Source organism: Mytilus californianus, unplaced genomic scaffold (assembly GCF_021869535.1).
Source record: "Mytilus californianus isolate M0D057914Y unplaced genomic scaffold, xbMytCali1.0.p SCAF_14, whole genome shotgun sequence".
Classification (NCBI taxonomy): domain Eukaryota; kingdom Metazoa; phylum Mollusca; class Bivalvia; order Mytilida; family Mytilidae; genus Mytilus; species Mytilus californianus.
In genome coordinates this window covers 3,363,958-3,384,827 of record NW_026262626.1, presented here as the reverse complement: position 1 = coordinate 3,384,827, position 20,870 = coordinate 3,363,958, and the positions used below count along the sequence as shown (strand labels likewise).

The following is a 20,870-nucleotide window of genomic DNA, read 5'->3' as shown; positions in this document are numbered from 1 at the left end:
TGATAAATAAGTACACAAATCATAGATGCTGAGGTTAGTTGAACATTGTAAATGCAGCAGCTATGATTTGTTTCCAGTTCATTTAAGTTTGCGATAGTTAAAAACTACAAACTCCCCAAAGAAAAGTTAATCATGGAAGGTTATGAATATTTTGTGTAGGCTTTTTTTTGTATTTAAGCTCTCAAAAACTTTTGGTTTTCAAACATTTGATATCGAGCGTACCAAATGAAGGTTAATCTCGATTAAACATTCAATGAAATAATGCAATTATTCATAACCGTTGTTACAGCGCAGTTCAGTAGCTCAAGATAGTAAATGTGCAGCCCGATCGATCTTTATTCGTCATCCCTTATACTATATCAATAAAAATGCATCTAAAATAATCTGCAATAAGACTAAAATAAAAAATATATTTCACCAACATCTGAAACTTGTGTATGTCGACAACCGAAAGTTTCGATCGTAACTTGTGTAATCGTGTATATATTTGAATCATACTAAGTCTTATATTTTTCTTACTAAGTATTATGTATTTTTCAAGATATGCTAACTTAACTGAACAGAGATATGCAAATATTTACACACATATTGTGCACTTGCAGTATATTGAATGATGTTGCAATGGAGTATTTAACGGTCTATGAACTTAAGTACTATCAATAACCAATGATATTATAAGAACAAAAGAAGAAAGAGTCAAAGATTAAAAAAGGATTTGCCTAGAATGTTTCGGACCAAGTCTCTTATAATATCGACTTTGTTGTTTTCATTTTTCACTTGACACAGGACCAGTCGAACCTTTGTGAGTAGATTTGTTTACTGACTTAAAATATTTTTACCAACAACTTTTAATTAAGAAGTAGCAACCGTTTATTTTTAATCATTCAATTAATGACAATTCATCTGGTGAACAGTATGCATTTTTTTATTCGATTAAAAAAAAAAAAAAAAAAAAAGCGAAAGATACAATGGGAACATTCAAAACTTACAAGTCCAAGAAATACTGACAGCGCCATGAAAAAAACCCTCAAAAAACAAAGAAAAGACAAGCAAATACACAAAACCAGGTTTAACCCACCATTTTCTACATGAGGAAATAATTGTACCAAGTCAGAAATATGACAGTTGTTTTCCATTCGTTTGATGTGTTTGAGTTTTTGATTTTGCCATTTGATCAGGGACTTTCCGTTTTGAATTTTACTTTGAGTTTGATTTTTTTTATACTATTTACATAGAAACTAAAGACTGAGCAACACGAAATCCACTAAAAGTTGACTAGATTACAGGTGCTCCATAAGGATTAGCAGATTCTGCTCTACATGCAGCACCCGTCTTGTTGGTCACGGTAAGTACACATTAGATTACAAGTCTCATTCGATGTTTTCAGGCTGCTGGATGACTATGAAGTATAGTTTTGACTACTTTCTTATCAATTTTAGCTTTATTCAAAAATATGATTTTCTTTTTTATTCTTATTTTCTATAAGATATGGTATTGGCCACTGGTTAATGATATGATATATATTGTATTTTCAGTTTTTATATCATGTGGATTAGGAATATTTATTCCGATTAACACAGACACAGGAAAGTGTGTTTTCCTTCCAGATATATCCCCTTTTTTTGAAAAATAACATAAACCCTCTAGGTCATCACTGGGCAAATTGAGCAACACATCTGCTAATGTAGGTTCGGTTTTTTGCTCCGTATACTGGTCTATAAATATTACATCTAAAATTTGCATGTAAGAGACGAGGACACATTCCTCTGCATGGTATAGCAACTCATCTGAAAGCATTAAAATATGATTGCTAAATTCAAAACTTTTAGACAACAAAGAGCAAAAACCGTATAAGCTGATTATATGGCATATGAGTTGATTGCTCAATGATTTTATAAATGCAAACTTAAAAACCAACACTAGCAAACCAATTTTGATCTTAAACGGTTATTTCAATTTAAATACCTCTTAAAAAGTAAAATAACAAAAATACCGAACTCCAAGGAAAATTCAAAACGGAAAACAAATCAAACGAATGGAAAACAACTGTCATATTCCTGACTTGGACTGAAAAATATATTATCAAGTTATTTCCAGTCAATTATCAGACTTATCCACTTCGGTACATTCAGTATTTTTGAGACAATCGATAGCAGTCAATTAAGATTTGTCCAGTCAATGCTCAGACGTTTCAGTTGTTGCAATTACCTATACTGTACACATCAACACTATACTGAATTGTCTGAAAAGCTATACTTAACAATACTGAATTGACTGCAAGCAATTGTCTGAACAGTACTGAATTTATCGCAGTAGATAATAAAATTAGGAATGGAAATGGGGAATGTGTCAAGTGATAACAACCCGACCAAAGAGCAGAAAATGCTACACCCGGAGGCTGGCTGAAGCTGGCTCCTAAACAAAAATGTGTACTAGTTCAGTGAAAATGGACGTCACACTAAACTCCAAAACATATAAATGAACTTAAATAAAAAAAAAACATAAAAGACTAACAGAGGCCAGAGGCTCCTTACTTGGGACAGGTGTGAGAATTGCCTTAAAGACTGAACATGACTGAATAATTAACTGTTTTGACTTTTCAGGTGATGCTAAGATAAAAAAAACCTAACCAAAGATACCAGGCTGTTAATTATGTACTCCGGACGCACGTTTCGTCTACAAAAGACTCATCAGTGACGCTCGAATCAATAAAGTTAAAAGGCCAAATAAAGTACGAAGTTTAAGAGCATTGCGGTTATGCATTTTGATAGTCCCTTGGTATCTTTTTATTTTTCTGATAAAATTTACACCCAGCAATTGAAATATACTATTCGGATATATCATATAAATAGTTGTACACATTTCAATGACTGCTTGAATTCAGAATAAAAAAAACATCAACAGAAAATGTACAGTACATTAAAATTCTGGCAAAATAAACAGACCTGTGTACCCACTGTATTTAAAAATATAAAACTCCACCATTACACAGAAAAATATTAGCAACGACCGATCGGTTAAAATCTTTGAAGTTATGAAGCCTCTTAAGTAGAATTTATATCTTAATAATTATCTATCTTTTTTTGGGTTAAAATAACAAGCAGTTCGCATAAAGGCACTACTCTATTCTTTAATATTGATATTTATCATTGTTTTGGAATTAAAGAAGTTGTATAAGTTGGACTCCCATAATTAAATCATTTGGATCTCCTTTTTTACTTTAATATATGGTTTCACAATGCATTCTTAACAGGTACAATTTTTGCCCCAATATATCTGTAGTGTTGTAATGCAATATTTTTTCTCTTTTCATAGGAGTCGCTATACAATTCAGACGATAATGTCCTGGTACATACGTCAAGCTTGTGGGTTTATCAGAAATAACAGACCAGTATGTGGTTTGAATGGCCAAATATACATCAAAATATTTTGCACTCGATGTGCTGAAATGAACTATAGCTTTTCCTTTCATATTAAAAGCATGTCACCTTTTCATACATTCATAAATATCCACAAATGGTGGAAAGTCTATGTCACTATTGTGTATTTGTCCACATTCACAGTATTAACAGTTCAACGCCGTCACAATTGTCAATATAGACCACATAACATGAATAAGTGAAAGAATAAAAAAAAAGCGTGCGGAAAATTTATAAAGACGTAAAGAAACAGATGCTTAGCAAGATGTGTGTAAGTGGATCAAATATTCTCAGATCATGCATTAATGCTAGATTATTGATATCTCCAACTGTTTCATCTACTGGTCTTGTGTAGATATCAAATTAACAGACTAACATCCCAAGCAACATAGCTGGTGCAATATATAGGACTGGAACTGCTCACCTTTCTGAAGCCGTTGATTGCCTCCTGATTTTAGTGGGGTTTATATGTTAACTTTTCAATTCTATGTTTCAAAAACCATTGATTATATTTGATTTTCTTCAAGAGGTTCAATGGAAACCGATGCCATTGAACATAGCGTTGTCTGTCTGTTGATTAAGGTTTCCGAATTATTCGCCATATCTGAAACCATCTGATTGTTCACCTTCAAGAGATCATATTGCGCTTGAAAATGTTATTTCATAAATGAAACAAAGTTTTTGCATCAGTCCTTTTCTCAATCAAATGATACTGTTTATGAAAGTGTTCATGCTTCATACACAAAACTACTAGAATAAAGTCACAAAGAACGAAATATAAGCTTTGCGGTCACCATCACGAATTGGTTGATCGATACGATGTGTCTATGTTTCAACTCATGACGTTTTTCGTGGTCTTAGATTTTAAGGTACCATAAAAGCAGTCTGATTAGTAATTTTACCGTGATAATTTGACTGAGTGAGGATTTTCATGTCAAGTGATGCATGCATAGCAGGAGATAATTACCCTGTCGACACACCGGGTCTCGCCCCTTTGGAGTTTATATGATTTCCTTATTAGTATTCGTTTGCTACCTTTTCTTGTATCGATTTAATCGATTTATAAGATTCGAACTGTTGACTAACTGTATGCGATATGAAGCCAAAGCTACCCTCTTTATTAGTGATAGTATTTATTTCTTTATACATTTAAAAATTTAGTCGTTTTCATTTTCTTAATTGAAACTTTGTTATTTGATATTAATACTCATTGTTCCACCCAATCGTCATTTTCGAAATGAAATGTTCAAGTTTGGATTGTTATACACTATGCACATTTTCGATTTCCTTTTGATATGTCTATCTTATATTCTTACATTAACGTTTTAACCATGTTTTTCTAATTTTGATACCATGATTTCAAATTACAATTTCATTGTAATATTCCTTTAATGAGGGCGGAAGGACCTTTTTCGGGACGTGGGGATTGAGCCGTTTAATTCGCGGGAATTGGGAATAATCTTCGGGATTTCGGGATATAGTTATATCGTGATGCGGGAACGGACACATTATTTTAGCTGGAATTCGGTATTAAATTTTTCGGGATTGATTTTTTTCACACCATTACCACTTAAAGCAAAAATTACTTTCAAAACCACAATAATGTTGAGATATCGGTACAATCTTCAGAGAAATTGTAACATAATTACGTCATGGGCAACATATTACTACACTTAATTCAGAGTCGTCTTATTATACGGTCCCTGTGTGGGGTCAAGGTCTTTAGACATGGTTCCTTCTTTACCATAGCCAAATTTAAAGGGGTATCTGTCGGGAAGGAAGCAATACGGATTTGATATGAGTGGAAGAACACGTTTTGAAAATGTGTTCGTTTGCGTACTGTTTGTCAGGAAATGCAGCATATAAGTGTGGTACACCTCCACTTAATATGTACCAAGAGTCGGTCTGCAAAGCTGCAAAGTGATATTTGATCAAATATAGGGCGATGATGATGAAATGAAAGCGAGTCTGAAAACGAGACAGACGAGGAGATCTTATCAAGTACCTGTACCAAGTCAAGCATATGCTTATTGTTTCCCTTTTGTTCTGTTTGTTGATATGGTCAAGCGTTAGATTTTGTTCAAAGGAAAGTATTTCTATTCTTAGCAAAATGAATAATACGTATCACATACTGAATGAAGTTAAGTGCATATATAAGACAGCCCAGCTCTCGGTTCTGATACGATTGCAATGATGCATTCTCATAAATTTTAATTTATGAAATTTTGTAATTTTTCTAAATCTAGGACTGCAGTTCATTTGGTAGTATCGTCTATTTTGGATGACGACCCTACAATATCTACGGAAACAATATATATATATATATATATAAAAAAAAAAAAAAAGCCAACAAAACAAAAAATTAAAATATAACTTGGAACAGTTATGCTGACATAAAAAGAAATTAACGGACTTATTCTGTAGTTTATGAAAGGAATCGTTATTTTTTTTTAATAAGAAAAGTTTTTTTTTTCAGGAATACCATAGCTAAGTGTAACAAATGTTGTCCTTGTAAGTCAATGTGTTCAAAATTAAATAAGACTGTTTGTGGACTAGATAGAAAAATCTTCTTTTATCAACGTTTCGTGAGATGTTCGTAAGTTTATCGAATTCTCCAAATGTAATGCAAATGTTTTTGAAATCTTAATTGCGTCTATTTTTCTGTGTTCACATTGACAAAGTTTCACTGCTTTTGTATGGCAATACGAATCGCTGTACTATCTTGTCTTTTTCTGGTTAAATTGCAAACATCGGAATATTTTGTTGATAAATGATAAATTTCTATGTAAATTACAAAATACAACTCAACAACCCAAAATAAAAAAAAATTATGTATATTGATGTAACATTACAACTTTCAATGAAAGATAAGTGTCATAAGATAAGTTTGCACAAGTTTCCCCTCTAAAATCACAATAACTTGAAAATTTAGTAGTACTAGTTGCAAAAAGGGTCAAAAATAGAAACCAAAATTGAAAATATTTTATGCAACAAGACAAATCAATAAAAAATATGTTTTTTTTTAATATACAAATCCGAGAAAAAAAGGTAAAGATATGATCCAAGAACCCCTCCCCTGTGGAACCAAACACTATTTTTAATCCATGTCACACAAAATAATAATTGGCACGTAGTATTGTTTCTTGTGTATTGTTTATTTTACCGATTGATAATGTTTTTTTCATTTGTGTAATTACCAATATCAACCTCTTGATCATCTTTTGTTAGATTAGAATTTGGCATTTCTTTTAGAAAAAGATGTTTTCTACTTAAAAAAGTAAAGATTAAACCAAAAACAATGATGAATGGTATTATACCAACATATAATCATTTACAGCCTGCTTAATATTTGAATAAGCACTATAATGATGAAAAATACTTCAAGCCTATTTCGACTCTGCCATCTGGACATAATAGTAACATACGTTACTATTGTTACAAGATGACAGTCGCCGAAAACCAACATACTGTTTACACCATACACCCATTCATGTTCCATCATGTTCGTTATAATTTTTACAAAGATACACAAAATTTTTATTTAAATTAATTTGAAATCAGATAAGCTAAAAGGGGTCCTCGGTGGCCGAGTGGTCTAAGTAGTTACTACTGTAATCACTAGCCAGTCAACACTGAGGTTGTGAGTTGGAACCCCGCTTGTGGTGTACTTGACTGCAATCTTAATTGACTAGGATTGTCAGTTTTCCTATCGAAGGTCTGTGGTTTTCTCCGGGCACTCCGTCTTCCTCCACCAGTAAAAACTGGCCAACACGAAATAGCCCACAAGCGGTGCCTAAAAGTTGCGTTAAAACACCAAAAATCAATCAACAATCAAATCAATTAGCTAAAAGTATTAATTAATAGTAGTCGACAAAAGATATTGAAATAAAGCTTAAATGACTTCTTTGAAAAAGAACGAAGATTATTGTAAAGTATATTGCAGATGATGATAACTCAAGATTTAAAACCTGGTAGCTGTTATTAGTTTCCCGTTTTAAAGTCATATATAAAGTCATCATATATACCAGTTTTAAAAATGTTTTACGCTAGTCGCTCGTTTCAGTCGTTCAGTGACACAAGAATAAACAATGCTAAAAGTTTTGCGAAAAAGTATGAGTACTTTCTACAAAAAAATCAGTGAATTAGCAAACGAAAGGGAAATAATACGAGTGAGGGAAAGCAAAGCAATAGCGGGTCCAGAGGTGATTGGGTTCTGGAGGCTATTACTATTCCTCTGATCTAATATGTTTATTTTGTTGGTCAGAAGTCTTTCAGATATTTTTTTATTTCACTTTCTATAACTGTTCTCGATATTTGTTTGGATTATTCATTGTCAATATTAGTTGTGTTACATTTGCTGTAATGATAAGTAATGCTTACCCTCCCGGTACATAAAATTCCATTAATTCGGTATTTGGTTACTCTATTTCAAAATTTTAGATATATTGTGTTTCATGTCTGTCTGTATTTTCTATATTTCTCGCATTGGTTATGTTTTGTAAACTGTTTACTTATTTATATTACAACTTCTTGATATTCTGCTGTTAGACAAGATTGCTATATGGTCCATTGTACGACATATGTAGTAAATATCATATTCCTCGACGCAATATGGACCATTAAACGTGTTAGATGAATGATTACTTTTGACAAAAAACACACGAGAGTCGAGAGACGATAAACATTTGAAAGGGGTCGTCTCAAAAGACGTACTGATTGTTTCTATCATAACATAATGCATTATGTAAAGTTAAATGAAACATGATGAAGTAAAGATTTTATTTTTATCAGTCTATTAAATTGTTCCCTCTTTCTACCAAACCAGCGCAAAGACTAACAATCTGATTTATTTTCCAGCGCGGAAGACGCCACATTGTACCAGGTGGCAACATTTAAGTCTACGAATAGAATGTTCGACATTAACTCTATGAAACCAAGTTGGTCCTTGTCCTATTTCTGGCATCGAGTTGAATTGTTGTGCATCATTTTGGTGGCCCAGGAAACCGCTGCGTACAAGTCGTATGTGGTTATGGTTGTCAATCAAAACCTGGGTGTGAAGACAGTGCATATGTATGTGTACGGAATAAAACTGTTCCTGTGGCTCATTTTGAGGAGATAAATTGCATGAGATGTATCGTCTACTGCCGCCACTGCGTTTGGTAGTCCTGGCCATCAGCCTTGCAAGACACACACTCGATATGCGACGGCCAATCCAATGGAGAAAATATCTCCCACAACAACGGTACAAGACCATCAATTGTATGTAACATAGTGAATGAAGAAACATCAAACAACGAAGACAAAATCGAATAACACGAATAAAATTATGTTCTTAGCCACAGGATTACCATCAAAAGGCGATTTCTGGGAGACCAGTTGCATATGACCGGTTCATAAAGAAGCAAGTGCCAAAAATTTTAAAGACTTTTGGTATTGCCTCAAAATCTGATTCTGATTTTAATTAGAATAAACAGAAAATCCTAATATATGACTCATTTTTTTGTTGATATATCGCTATGTCATAAAAAACTATAAATATAATACAGACGTTCTAATTCATGAAATGTAGTTTGAGTCTGTTCTTCTGAAATGCAAAACATTATCGTCGAGTGAGGTAGCATTGGCGGATCCAAGGTAGTGTTCCGGGGGTTGGAACCTTCATTTGTCTTCCGATTTGTTTTGTAATTATGTGAACGTTTCATAGTGTTCCGGGTATTGGACCCCCTTTCAAAATGGCTAGATCATCATTCAATTGAAAACGTGTCGATAAAATCATTGTTACGTTCATCATTAGTTTCTCTGTACGTAACTTTACGGTACCATCATCATTTGTCAAAGTCATTTTCATTATTACAATTTCAAAAAGCCGTTCTGCTGCTTAACAATGTGACTCTTAGACCTTAAACAATAATGATTGGTATTATAACAACATAGAATTAACTCTAGCATGCCAGAGTTTGACTGGACACTATTTTAAAAGCTATATAACAAGAAAGAAAAATTTCAAGCCTATAAATTCGTTAAAAATATGAAGAAAAAAAAAAGAAACGAAAACAAAGACCATTGACATAAACTCGCTTTATTATTGACAAATTTTTGCATCTATTGATCTATCTTATATACAATAAATTATTCTTACTAGTTTTTATTTTAAATAAACATATGTAGACCATTTATGGTTAAATCTGCATATAAAAATGGTTTACGTTTAGATCGGCTTTATAAATCAATCAATCAATACAGGAAGTATTTGAACGATTTTGTGTACCATAGCTTTGCATATATAAAACAAAACTTTTCCAACTTTAGCAGGTAAGAAAGTTAAAATTATGTCTACTCCATAGATTGGGTTATGGTTTTGTACTCATCAATTACACTTTAACTATCGATGCAATCCAATAAACTACCATTTTTGCAATATATATATAAAATTGTTCGGCAAATAGCTCACACCACTCTGCAGGTTCAGAACGACCACTAACACCGATTTCAACAGTAGGTATCTTAAGTATTGGAAGTATTTCAATATATATATGTTAAGCCCATCTGATTTTTGTTCGGTGAATGATCTTTTATCAAATCAATAATTGCAGAAAGTTGGAGATTAAATATTTAAATATTTTAGAAAGGGGATAGGAGGGGCAAATATAATTTCAGTGTCTAGATGACAAAATCCAACGGTGAATATTGTTGTATGTATTAACAAAGTTAGATTAGATTTTGGATTAAAATCAATCGACCAAAACTTACCTGTATTATTACTGATCTATGTTTACACCTTATACATTATATATCAGTATTGTTAAAACTTTTAACACTGAGGAAGGCCATTTGTTGAGCCGAAATATTTGCAATTATTGTATAGTTTATATCATCTGTTCAGTTTTTCCATCTTTGTGCGATGATATTCAACACTTTTTAGTGTTTTGTTTTCCATCTATTTATCGGTATTGTTACACAATCTTTTAGACTCATATATATATTATACTGTTTGCAAAATTATAAATTATTCTAAATAATAAGGATGTTCTTGTCCCAGGCAGAAAACCCTGGCCGTGTTAGGCGCAACTTTTTGGAAGTTTTGGTCATCGGTGCTCTTCGGCTTTGTACTTGTTTTGGCTTTCAAGCTTTTTTCATCTGAGCGTCACTGGATAGTCTTGTGTGGACGAGACGCACGTCTGGCGTATTGAATTTTAAGCCTAGTACCTTTTGTTAGCTATTATTCGTGTGTTTCTTTGTCCTATATGTTCTCCCATTTATTTGTATTGTGGTCCTGTGATGTGATGTTGGCGTTTTGGTGTTGTGTTTCACGTTGCCATTAAAGCGGGAGGTTTGGCATGCCACAAAACCAGGTTCAACCCACCATTTTTTTCTTAAAATGTCCTGTACCAAGTCAGGAAAATGGCCATTGTTATATTATACTTCGTTTCTGTGTGTGTTACATTTTAATGTTGTGTTTTTGTTGTGTCGTTGTTCTCCTCTTATATTTGATGCGTTTCCCTCAGTTTTAGTTTGTAACCCGGATTTGTTTTTATCTCTATCGATTTATGAGTTTCGAACAGCGGTATACTACTGTTGCCTTTATTTATATACAAGTCTAAATTGAAAACAACGTTCAAACCTATGATTGCGTTGGATAAAAACCGCAATTTTTATACGTGTGCATGCAAAACAAATTTCTTGTTAGAGGGGTCTAAATACAGCACAAACAACAATTTCCAAAAGACCAAAAAAAGTGAAAAAGTATATTTTAACAAAACGCATTTGACGCATATATATATATATATATATATTATAATCAAAAGACATAAGTTGTTGAACTTTGTCCCAAATTAAATTGGAAATTACAAACAAAGAGAATAAGCCGGCTGAAGTTGCGTTACCTAAAACTTATCGAAACATGGCACGTCGACAGGAATTTTCAGGACAAATGACTATTTGGAACGAATACGACAGTTTGAACATATCTTTTGTGAGTTGAGGCACAGACACAAAGTGTCGGTCAACCAATTTGTAATGGTGAATGCCAAGCTTGTGTGGTTTCGATTTAAGTTTTTATTTCGCAAATCTGGACGTATCATTACGTGTTTTATAACTGAAACTTCTATATTAAAAAAGTATAAATCATTGCATTAATTGTAATGCTACATATCTTTGATTTTTATGTTTTCCAAGTGTAGGCCAAGTAAGACCCCTTTTTGGCCCCAAAATACAAAATTGTTAAAATGTAAAATTTTAGCTATTTATTGGAAAGAACAATACTTCTGTTACATAAATATGGGCTGTTTTTGACAATACAATGCACATGTATCGGGTACTAGCCTTATTAAGTCATGCTAAATTACTGAAATCTTCGAAATTTTAGCATTTTGGTTAATTTTAGACGGTTTCCGTCTGAAATGGAAGTGGCCGCATTTGTGTTCATTCTTAATATCTAAATATAGGTTGTATTTGATGATAATACATAACATATATAAAGGTTGAGAATGAACACGGATGCGGCCACTTTCATTTTTGACAAAAATCATCTGAAAAGTGACATATTATGGCATATTTGATAGATTTTTCATATTTAAGCTTGAATTTGGGCGTCTTTAATGACTAAATCAGTTCAAATCTTTCACATAAACTAATTGAATCGACTGAAGTAGACACTTAAGTGTTTAAAAAGTGTCCAAAATCTTTCATCAGATGAACCTGAATTTTGAGGCCAAAATCAGCCCTTACATTTTCTGGCGTCAAACATTGTTAAATTTGATAGATGCTTTTTGCACTTCTTTGTTAAATGTTTGTTTGTTTTGAGATTGTGACACAGTGATGACTGCTGTAGCCATATTTTGACAGTATTTCCTATTATGTCTGTTTTGTTTACGCATCGTTGTATAATGGAATTTGATGCGACTGTCATACAAGTGGGAGGTTTAGCGCTATAAAACCAAGTTCAATCCACCATTTTCTACATTTGAAAATGCCTGTACCAAGTCAGGAATATGACAGTTGTTGTCCATTCGTTTGATGTGTTTTATCATTTGATTAGGGACTTTCCGTTTTGAATTTTCCTTTGAGTTCAGTATTTTTGTGAATTAATTTTTTACCGGACCTACTCCTTTGAAGAAAAGATAAATTTTGCAACATCTTTTAAAAAATGTATTTAAATTTCATGTAAATCCATATATTTATGCTCGATATCATTCAATGAATTTTCTCCTACGTTCACATATGTTTTCATTAAACGAGGTCTTTAAGGTTACATATTTGTTTCCAATGCATAATTTTGCAAAAAACGATAAGTCCTTACAAATACGGTTATGTTTATAAACAATTTTTTATTGTAAATTATTTTGTAGGAACTGATTTAATGATAATGATGAATATCCTGTGTGCGTTCATTTTACTTATGTGTTCATGTTTTGTAAATATATCAGCTCAACTTCGTTGGCCACGTGAGTAGATATTTTGTTCCCTTTATATTCCGAATAGAAAGTTTCGCATGAGTAACTGAATAACACCAAATTTTTAAAAAATGTCTTTAAGTATGATCGGATATTGAAATATTATTCACGAAACAGAAAAGTGGCTTAATCATACCTTTTCGTTTCGTTGTGTTCAAGATGACAACTTACTATGAATGAAAGGTGCATGCCGCCGAGACATCAGCCAAACAATATCAAAGCCAGCAAAAACAGAAAAGAATAAACAATATTTGATAACATATTTAATTCATCAAAGAATGCTCGGCTAACAATCATAAAAAACAAGCCGCATGGTGAATACTTCATCTGCTAATACCAACCGCTTAAGTTCCGAGTACATATCACTAAACAACGTCATCAAAAGTGTAGGAAATAACGATTTTGAACAATGCTAAAGTAAATTCATGTGTAGAATTTCAATACAAAAACGAGATTAATCTTTGGAATATGAATCTATAAGTTTGAATCATAACTAACTAACAGAAAATGTATGTGCCTATTCTGTAAGTGCTTGTCCCAGGTAAGGAGCCTGTAACGTAGTACAGTGGTTGTCGTTGGTTCATGTCCGTCATATTTGTTTTTCGTACAGTGTTTTGTTCTTATTATCACTTGGTTTTAAGTGAACTATTTTCAATACTAATATAGAATACTTCTAAGATCCAATAAAGTCAGATTATACTTCATATATCTATTGTTATGCAGGTCCTTCAATACATGTTTATTCACTATAAGACAAAACGTATATCAGGCGAATAAATAAACTTTTAAGAAGGTCAAAACAAACAATGACCCGAACCAGAAAAAAAAAAAAAAAAAAAAAAAAATCGGCAGAGGTCATCTTTGAAAGAAAGCTAAGATTATTTATATCACTGAAGACAAAAATTGTTCTTACGCATATTGAAGGTTATTTAAAATACTGTAAAATAAAACGTGTATCTTATAAATCTTATTGACAAACCCGAATATAGGTTTTTTAAACTGATTTTTATAGTTTGTTCTTATGTTGTACTGTTACACCACTGTCCCAGGTTAGGGGAGAGTTGGGCGCTCACAAACATGTTTAACCCCACCACATTCGTTATGTGCCTGTCCCAAGTCAGGGGCCTGTAGTTCAGTGGTTGTCGTTGGTTCAATTTGTTTTTCGTAAATTGTTTTGTTATAAATTAGGGCGATAGTGTTCTCAATTGAATTGTTTCCTACTTTTTTATGTCGGGGCCTTTTATAGCCGACCATACGGTATGGGTTTTTCTCATTGTTGAAGGCCGTACGGTTGCATAAAATTGCTAACATCCACTTCATTTTTATAGTTATGAGTTTAATATATATTTAAGCTTCAGTACCAACATGTCCATCATCTGTGAACTTTGTATGCGGTGCAGATGGCAACTCATACCGTAATGCCTGCTTTGCTAGAAGAGCGTAAGTATAAATGTTTGTAAAAAACCGGTTGGCTAGTGACACACATCCATTGGATATACATCCTCTATTTTGTTTTTTTTCTCCATTTTTTGTTGTTTTCCCTGCTTCTTCATTTGAAATTAACCAGTTGTTCAACTTGAGTAACAAATAAGGATGGAGAGAAGAAAGCCAGTTGGTCTTCATTCATTTTTCTCCAAAAACTATACTCGATAAATGTTCTGCAATAAATCTAATAGCGTTTATTTTTCTGATTTATTGAAGTCCTATTTCAGTACGATGATTACCTTTAAAAAATGAAAACAACACGTTATAAATTGCATGCGTCCTGAGGGCTTTTAAGGATTTACCTTCATCAGGAACGCTCAAAGCCGAATATTTGAAAGCCAATGCTGTATAAGAACCGAAACAGTTGAAGATCTATATGACCGCAAAAGACGTACAAAAATAGCCAAATTCACATAAGGTCAACTTTTCCTTTAAGTTAGTCAATTAATTCGCTGTCAGGAACAGATACATGGCAACACAGAAAGAATATGCGTCGATTTTAGTTTGGAAAAGGAACAGCACTCCAGCAAAAGTAGGAAAGGATCATTTGGAATATTTCACAAGAAGAATAATTTTTATCAACACGTTATCATTGCGTTATTTCTAAATAATGCTTCAGAAATAATTTTATATATAAATGCACTTTATTTCAAATATATTTTTTATATTATTATGCTTTCTTCAAATGTATTGCAATATCATACGTATTCTTGTCTTTGTCTGTTTCACTTAGGATTATCTCCTGTCCTTGATATCCTTTTTAGGATCAATATAAAGAAGGAAATGTTGTATGATTGCAAATGAGACAACTATCCACAAAAACTCGAGGATGATGATAATGAATCATGTTTATCTACGAATCTACTACGTTATGCAAACCTGTTTAGGGATCCAATAATAGAACATGTAGGAAAGAACAGGTTAATTGCACGATGTGCGTTAATCATGTCTTATTTTTCAAGTATTATGGTAGTGTATAAATTATGGTAGACTTATGTAGTTTAAAGAGACTTAAACTGTGTACCTCAGACGTACGTTTTGACTACAAAAGACACACCTGTGACGATCGAATCGAAAGAGTTAAAAAGACCAAATAAAGTAAGAAGTTGAAGTGCATTGAGGACCTGAAATTCCGAGAGATTTAGCCAAATACAGCTAAGGTAATCCCTTCCTGGGGTAGAAAAATCCAGCTGTTCAAACCAGAGACTGAAATTGGTATTCGCTGCTTCAGTCGGTCAGACACAAGTCAGTTGCCAGCACCATTATGTAGATCTGTGATATGTCTTATGGTCTTACTGTCACTTGTAACTTGCCAGTTTCCAAACTAAAAATTCTACTTAACTTGTTGTTCTAGTATTCATATTTAATTACTATGGTATCATCCTTAGTATGAACGAACTATTTCCCGCTGTATGGAATTCAGTTATCTGTCAAACCCTCAATCAATTAATAAATGAATCAATCAATCAATGTTAGGGTACGAATGACACTTGAAACATCATAAGTCATGAGTATTTTCGCCGTTTTTCTTTTTGGTCAGGTATTGTCTGTTTTTCTTCGCTTAATGAATTTTGATTGGTATGAAAAGAATCGTTGAGAACCATATTTGACAAATAAACAAAATCGTATTCATTACACTTAAATGCAGTTGTTAGGTCCACTAATCTAACAAAAAAGAAAAATAGTAAATATTACCGCAAATACCATAAAATAATTTGTTTGTTATTTGTTTTTGTTATTCTTTTTCTGTTTTTTTTTTTTGGTAATGTAAATGTAAGACTGACATTTAAGAAAACTTGAGACCTCGTACGGAGCGCAACGTTCATCCGTATTTTTAAAAGGGATTCTGAATGATTAAGCTTTAGTTTTATAAATTTTTCTGCTTTTGTTTTGTATTTTGTAAAATTATATTTTGTAGTGTCTGTATTCTATCTATCAGTAGTTTTCTAGAAAACCTATGTTTTTTCTTCAGACTTTCACATTGTTTATATATAAGACTATTACGATTTATAATCCTTGATTGTTTATATATTTGGTGTTGTTTTAAGGTTACAGATAATACAAATTCAAATAAGCAATGGAATGGTGTCTTATTATCCTCGGCGCTTTTCAATTAGTGTCACTGATGGAGCAGGAACTGCTCACCCTTCAGGAGCTTCTGTGTTTGCAAATTTGAACTGAAGGAGTTCGTATTGCTATGCTCTGCAGTTTGTGTGTTATTTCGAGTCGTAACAATCTTGCTTATTCTTTGTCTTGTAAAAAAAAAACCGAGACTTTTATTTAATACATTTCAAACATTTGTTCATGTATTTAGGTTAGATGATTACAATTGTCAATGGTTTATTGATTTGGTAAATACTGGGATAGAAGAAAGACACATACTTATTTCTTATGCTGCAAAAATACTGCAATCTGATTGGTTAATTACACCGGTGTAAATAACACCCCACCCTTGTTCACCCCGGGATAAATAAAATTTGGCCAAAAATTGAAAAAAATAAAATTTGGCCAATATAAAGAAGGAAAAAAAAAAAAAAATATGTCCAAAAAAAAAAAAAAAAAATATTAAAAAAAAATTTGAGGACAAAAATTGAAAATTCAAAAGAACAACACAAAAATTTTCTGAATTTTCCCAAAAATAAAGAAAAAAGTATTTGATAATGCGCAGCAACATCGACGTTGAAATAATGTTACACTGGAAATTATTTATTACAATTTTTCAATTTTACATCCTGGTTTAAAAATGAGTAAAGGAATTGTTCATAAGAAATAAATCCGTTATCTTGGTGTAATCAGGGGTGTACGGAATTTTACACCTGTGTTGAAAATTCATACACCCATTCGGCTGCGCCGCAGGGTGTATGAATTTTCAACAACGGTGTAAAATTCTGTACACCCCTGATTACACCAAGATAACTAATATTATCCGCCTTACAAATATGACGTATACATGTATTTTAACGGGAATAACATAACTGATGTAAATTTAGTTAAGCTGATTATTTTAGAGCAACCAATTTTATCCCGGTTTGTGTTTTTTGTTTGTTGCCCAGTCATTCTTTTTCTCAGGAGTGTTTTATGGAATATTATATGACTGTTACCTTATATTCTATTTTGGCCATGGTGATGGTTATATACGATTTATTTTGATTGACCACTGACGTCTGATATCTTTTTGCTTTGCATTTATTCTTTAGTATTTCAAAAGACATTTTGAGGGATATGATGTTTATTTATGAGTTCCACTGTAACTTATGTAAAATATTATGAAGATGACACTTAAATCACGAAAAATCGTGTCGTTCCAAACATAAATAATACAATGTTCTCGATGATCCAGAGCGTATTACCACATAATATTTTATGCTTCAGAAAATGCCTGTACCATGCTGGTAAATGCAGATTTACCTTCATCAGGAACGCTCAAACCTAAATATTTGAAAACCAGGAATGAATATATATGTAGAAACGCTAAAAGCATCAAAATGGACATAAACAGAGTAGCATAATTCATCAAAGACATTTGCCCCAGGGAGTTGCAACAAGTTTCATTCTAGTTTCGAAATCTACCAACTCATAATTTTTAGATATAAATATAAATTTATACTTTTCAGAAACACAAGAATAGAGTGTAATAAGAAATGCCCCTGTAAATATTCATGTACATCAGTATGCTCAAATATTTACCAACCAGTATGCGATAGGGATGGAAAAACATTCTTTAACGAATGCTATGCAAGATGTGCGTAAGTATAAATCAATTTTGTAGATAAAAAGAAAGAAAATAGTATTTCATATTTAATTCCCATTCGGCCTGAATATGTATCAATATTTGCTACAGAACAAGAACTCAATTTTCAGTCAATCATTCCTTATGTATATTAATGTTCTGAACAAATTTGGCATACACTATAAATGCCGAGCGCATTTAGATCTATTACACATTTTGTATACTAATTGAAATATCAGGTTGCAGTACAAACCTCGTTCGTAAATCACATACTAAGCACCTATTTAAGATTATCAAATAGTGAATATACAAATGGCTTTCTTTTTATATTAACGAATACAAGTTTGACTATTTCAGATTTGCTATAGTAAAGTGTCAAAGTCGATGTCCTTGCGATACATCTTGCATATCCTTCTGTAAAGACACTTATAAACCAATTTGTGGAAGCGACGGAACGACCTACAACAACGAATGTTTGGCTAGATGTGCGTAAGTATATACAAAAGCCCTTATCTAAATGAAACATAAAATTTTTCCTTTTTTTGTTGAAGAATCGGTTTTTTTTCGATGATTAAGTTTCACGCAGTTCAGTTATATGTAATGCATTTTTCTTGTCGTATAACACAACAGGGATGTCAGACTTATTAATATGAAAGACCGACCGTAGGGAAACCTTTTTTTGACAGCCCTGACATGCCAAGGTGTGTTATACGACAAGACAAACCTCAAAAGATGCATTATCTTACTTATATACCGTCAACAAATATTTTTTTTCGAAAAACTTTGCAGGAAATTGTATCCGATTTTACCGATCACATTAAAGTGGGATGTTCTTTTCTTATGCGTATAGGTATAACGACGCACAACGGCTCAATTAATTTAGATATAAAAAAAAAAATAATGCCTGTAATTTCAAAAAAAATTAATTTGGAATATTAAATAAGAAAACTGAACTATTTATATTTTACCTCATGGATACGCAAAAGGACATCATATAGGGGGCTAATTTTCCTTCGGCAGTAGCTATTTTCGGTTTAAAGGATACACGATTTGGGCTTTTAACTTCTTTGATTCGAGCGTCACTGATGAGTTTTATAGACGAAATGCGAGTCTGGAGAACAAAATTTTAAGCCTGGTAGCTATGATGAGTTTATGGTTCTTATCTTTATTTTGTTTTGAATGTTGCTGTTATGATTTTATATGTTTTCACCTGTAATTACACTTAAATTGTTATATATTTTAGAGGTGTGACCATAAAATGTGAAAAACCCTGCCCATGTGAATTGTGCAAATGCCCTGAGCTACCATTTCCAGTGTGTGGTGCTGATAATATACAATATAAAAATATGTGCTTTGCTAAATGCGCGTAAGTATGAAAGCGTGATTGTACCACTTACAACCTGAAGCTTCGTCTTTGTAGTATATCAAATCTTCGTTTAATATAAACAACTTAGATTAACACACCAATTTTTAGGGTAAACAAATAAATACAAAATTATAAATTTAAGTATATTTGAAAAAAAAGTTTTTTAACATTTCAAACTTTACGTGGTTCAAGCAGAACTATTTTACTCTATATCGTTCTCTTATCATTTCTATTTGGTGTAAGATGCCTGATTATGTTTGAGGGTTGGTATGTTTACTCTTGGTGTCTTATTGTAACACTCACTGGTAGTTTGAATGTTTTGCTGATTGACTAGAACCCTTATTTTTAAAATCTGATAGCATTTAATGATAGGCATATGATAGTTCATTTGTAACTCATATTTTCTATTATTCACATTTACAGGTTTATACAAATAATTTAAGAAAGAGGCAGACGATACCGGAGGGACAATAATAAGTCAAGTTTTTTGTGAAAAAATCTATATATACTTTCGTATTTTCGTTCCAGAAATGTGGATGTGTCTTGTATTCCCAGTTGTCCATGTTGATGATGGTAGGGACAGGATGAAATTATATAATGAATTGATTTTTACACTCTATTGGTATTATGGTTAATAAAAGAGTGCTCTCCACGTAATGACATCTCTTTTCATTTTCATTTAAATTATAAAAGATAGGAAATCAGATAGATTTACCATAAGAAAGTTAACTGATATGTTGAATTTAAATGTCTTTAATCTTATAACAAGCATTTATATTTGCCCCGAAGACACAAATAAACGATGTCGCATGTGTTTTTATCTTGCTTTAAAAAACACTGTCAAGATTGTATGGTAACATGTTCAGAGATAATCAACATTCACACAATAAACCGGGTATATTATTTGGAAGTTGCAGAAGTCGATATTGAAAAAAAGATGTTAAGGACATTTACAGTAAATATGACGTATCTTATTCGAATGATCGAGTTATCAATTGGCAAAATATCTCTCTATCCAAAGCTATGTAAAGTACTTGGAACACATTAGGAACATCTAATGGTTGTTATTGGTCATACATTAATATTTTTGTCCAATAGGAAATATTCTGCAAATTCCCTGCATAACGATATAAAGAAAATGATTAAATAGGAACGTAATACTTTCTACATGATTATGTATTACTTATATGTAGAATGAGAAAACCAGCTCTATCATTTAGTAGTGTTGGTGTCCTCAGTAAATTAACTAAAATCTACTACGTTCCTATTGATAAAAAAGCAATGTTTTCATGTACGATTACATGAAGTCGATAGACAATGATGTCTTTATATGGATTCTGTGTACACCAAACTAAATATACTGAATGTAAATTGTATTATGAATATTTAAGAAAGAAATATCGATTGAGTAAACAGGA

General features: G+C 32.3%; 1 protein-coding gene across 1 annotated transcript; it reads left to right on the top strand.

The window, feature by feature from the left end:
* The first annotated feature begins 632 nt into the window (after positions 1-632).
* Positions 633-20,090, top strand: LOC127724036 (serine protease inhibitor dipetalogastin-like). The gene is made up of 9 exons (XM_052230802.1): positions 633-802; positions 1,236-1,345; positions 3,316-3,391; positions 12,767-12,862; positions 14,224-14,311; positions 17,971-18,102; positions 18,444-18,575; positions 19,330-19,452; positions 19,981-20,090. The coding sequence occupies exons 4-9, from the start codon at positions 12,778-12,780 to the stop codon at positions 20,018-20,020; spliced, it is 600 nt and encodes a 199-aa protein (XP_052086762.1). The 5' UTR covers positions 633-802; positions 1,236-1,345; positions 3,316-3,391; positions 12,767-12,777; the 3' UTR covers positions 20,021-20,090.
* The last annotated feature ends 780 nt before the right edge of the window (positions 20,091-20,870 follow it).

What these genes read in the sequence shown, in the direction of transcription:
- LOC127724036 (XM_052230802.1), top strand. Translation starts at nt 12,778, where the DNA reads ATGATAATGATGAATATCCTGTGTGCGTTCATTTTACTTATGTGTTCA. An exon ending in GAATGCTATGCAAGATGTGC is followed by an intron (nt 18,103 to 18,443) that starts GTAAGTATAAAT and finishes TGACTATTTCAG; the next exon opens with ATTTGCTATAGTAAAGTGTC. An exon ending in GAATGTTTGGCTAGATGTGC is followed by an intron (nt 18,576 to 19,329) that starts GTAAGTATATAC and finishes TATATATTTTAG; the next exon opens with AGGTGTGACCATAAAATGTG.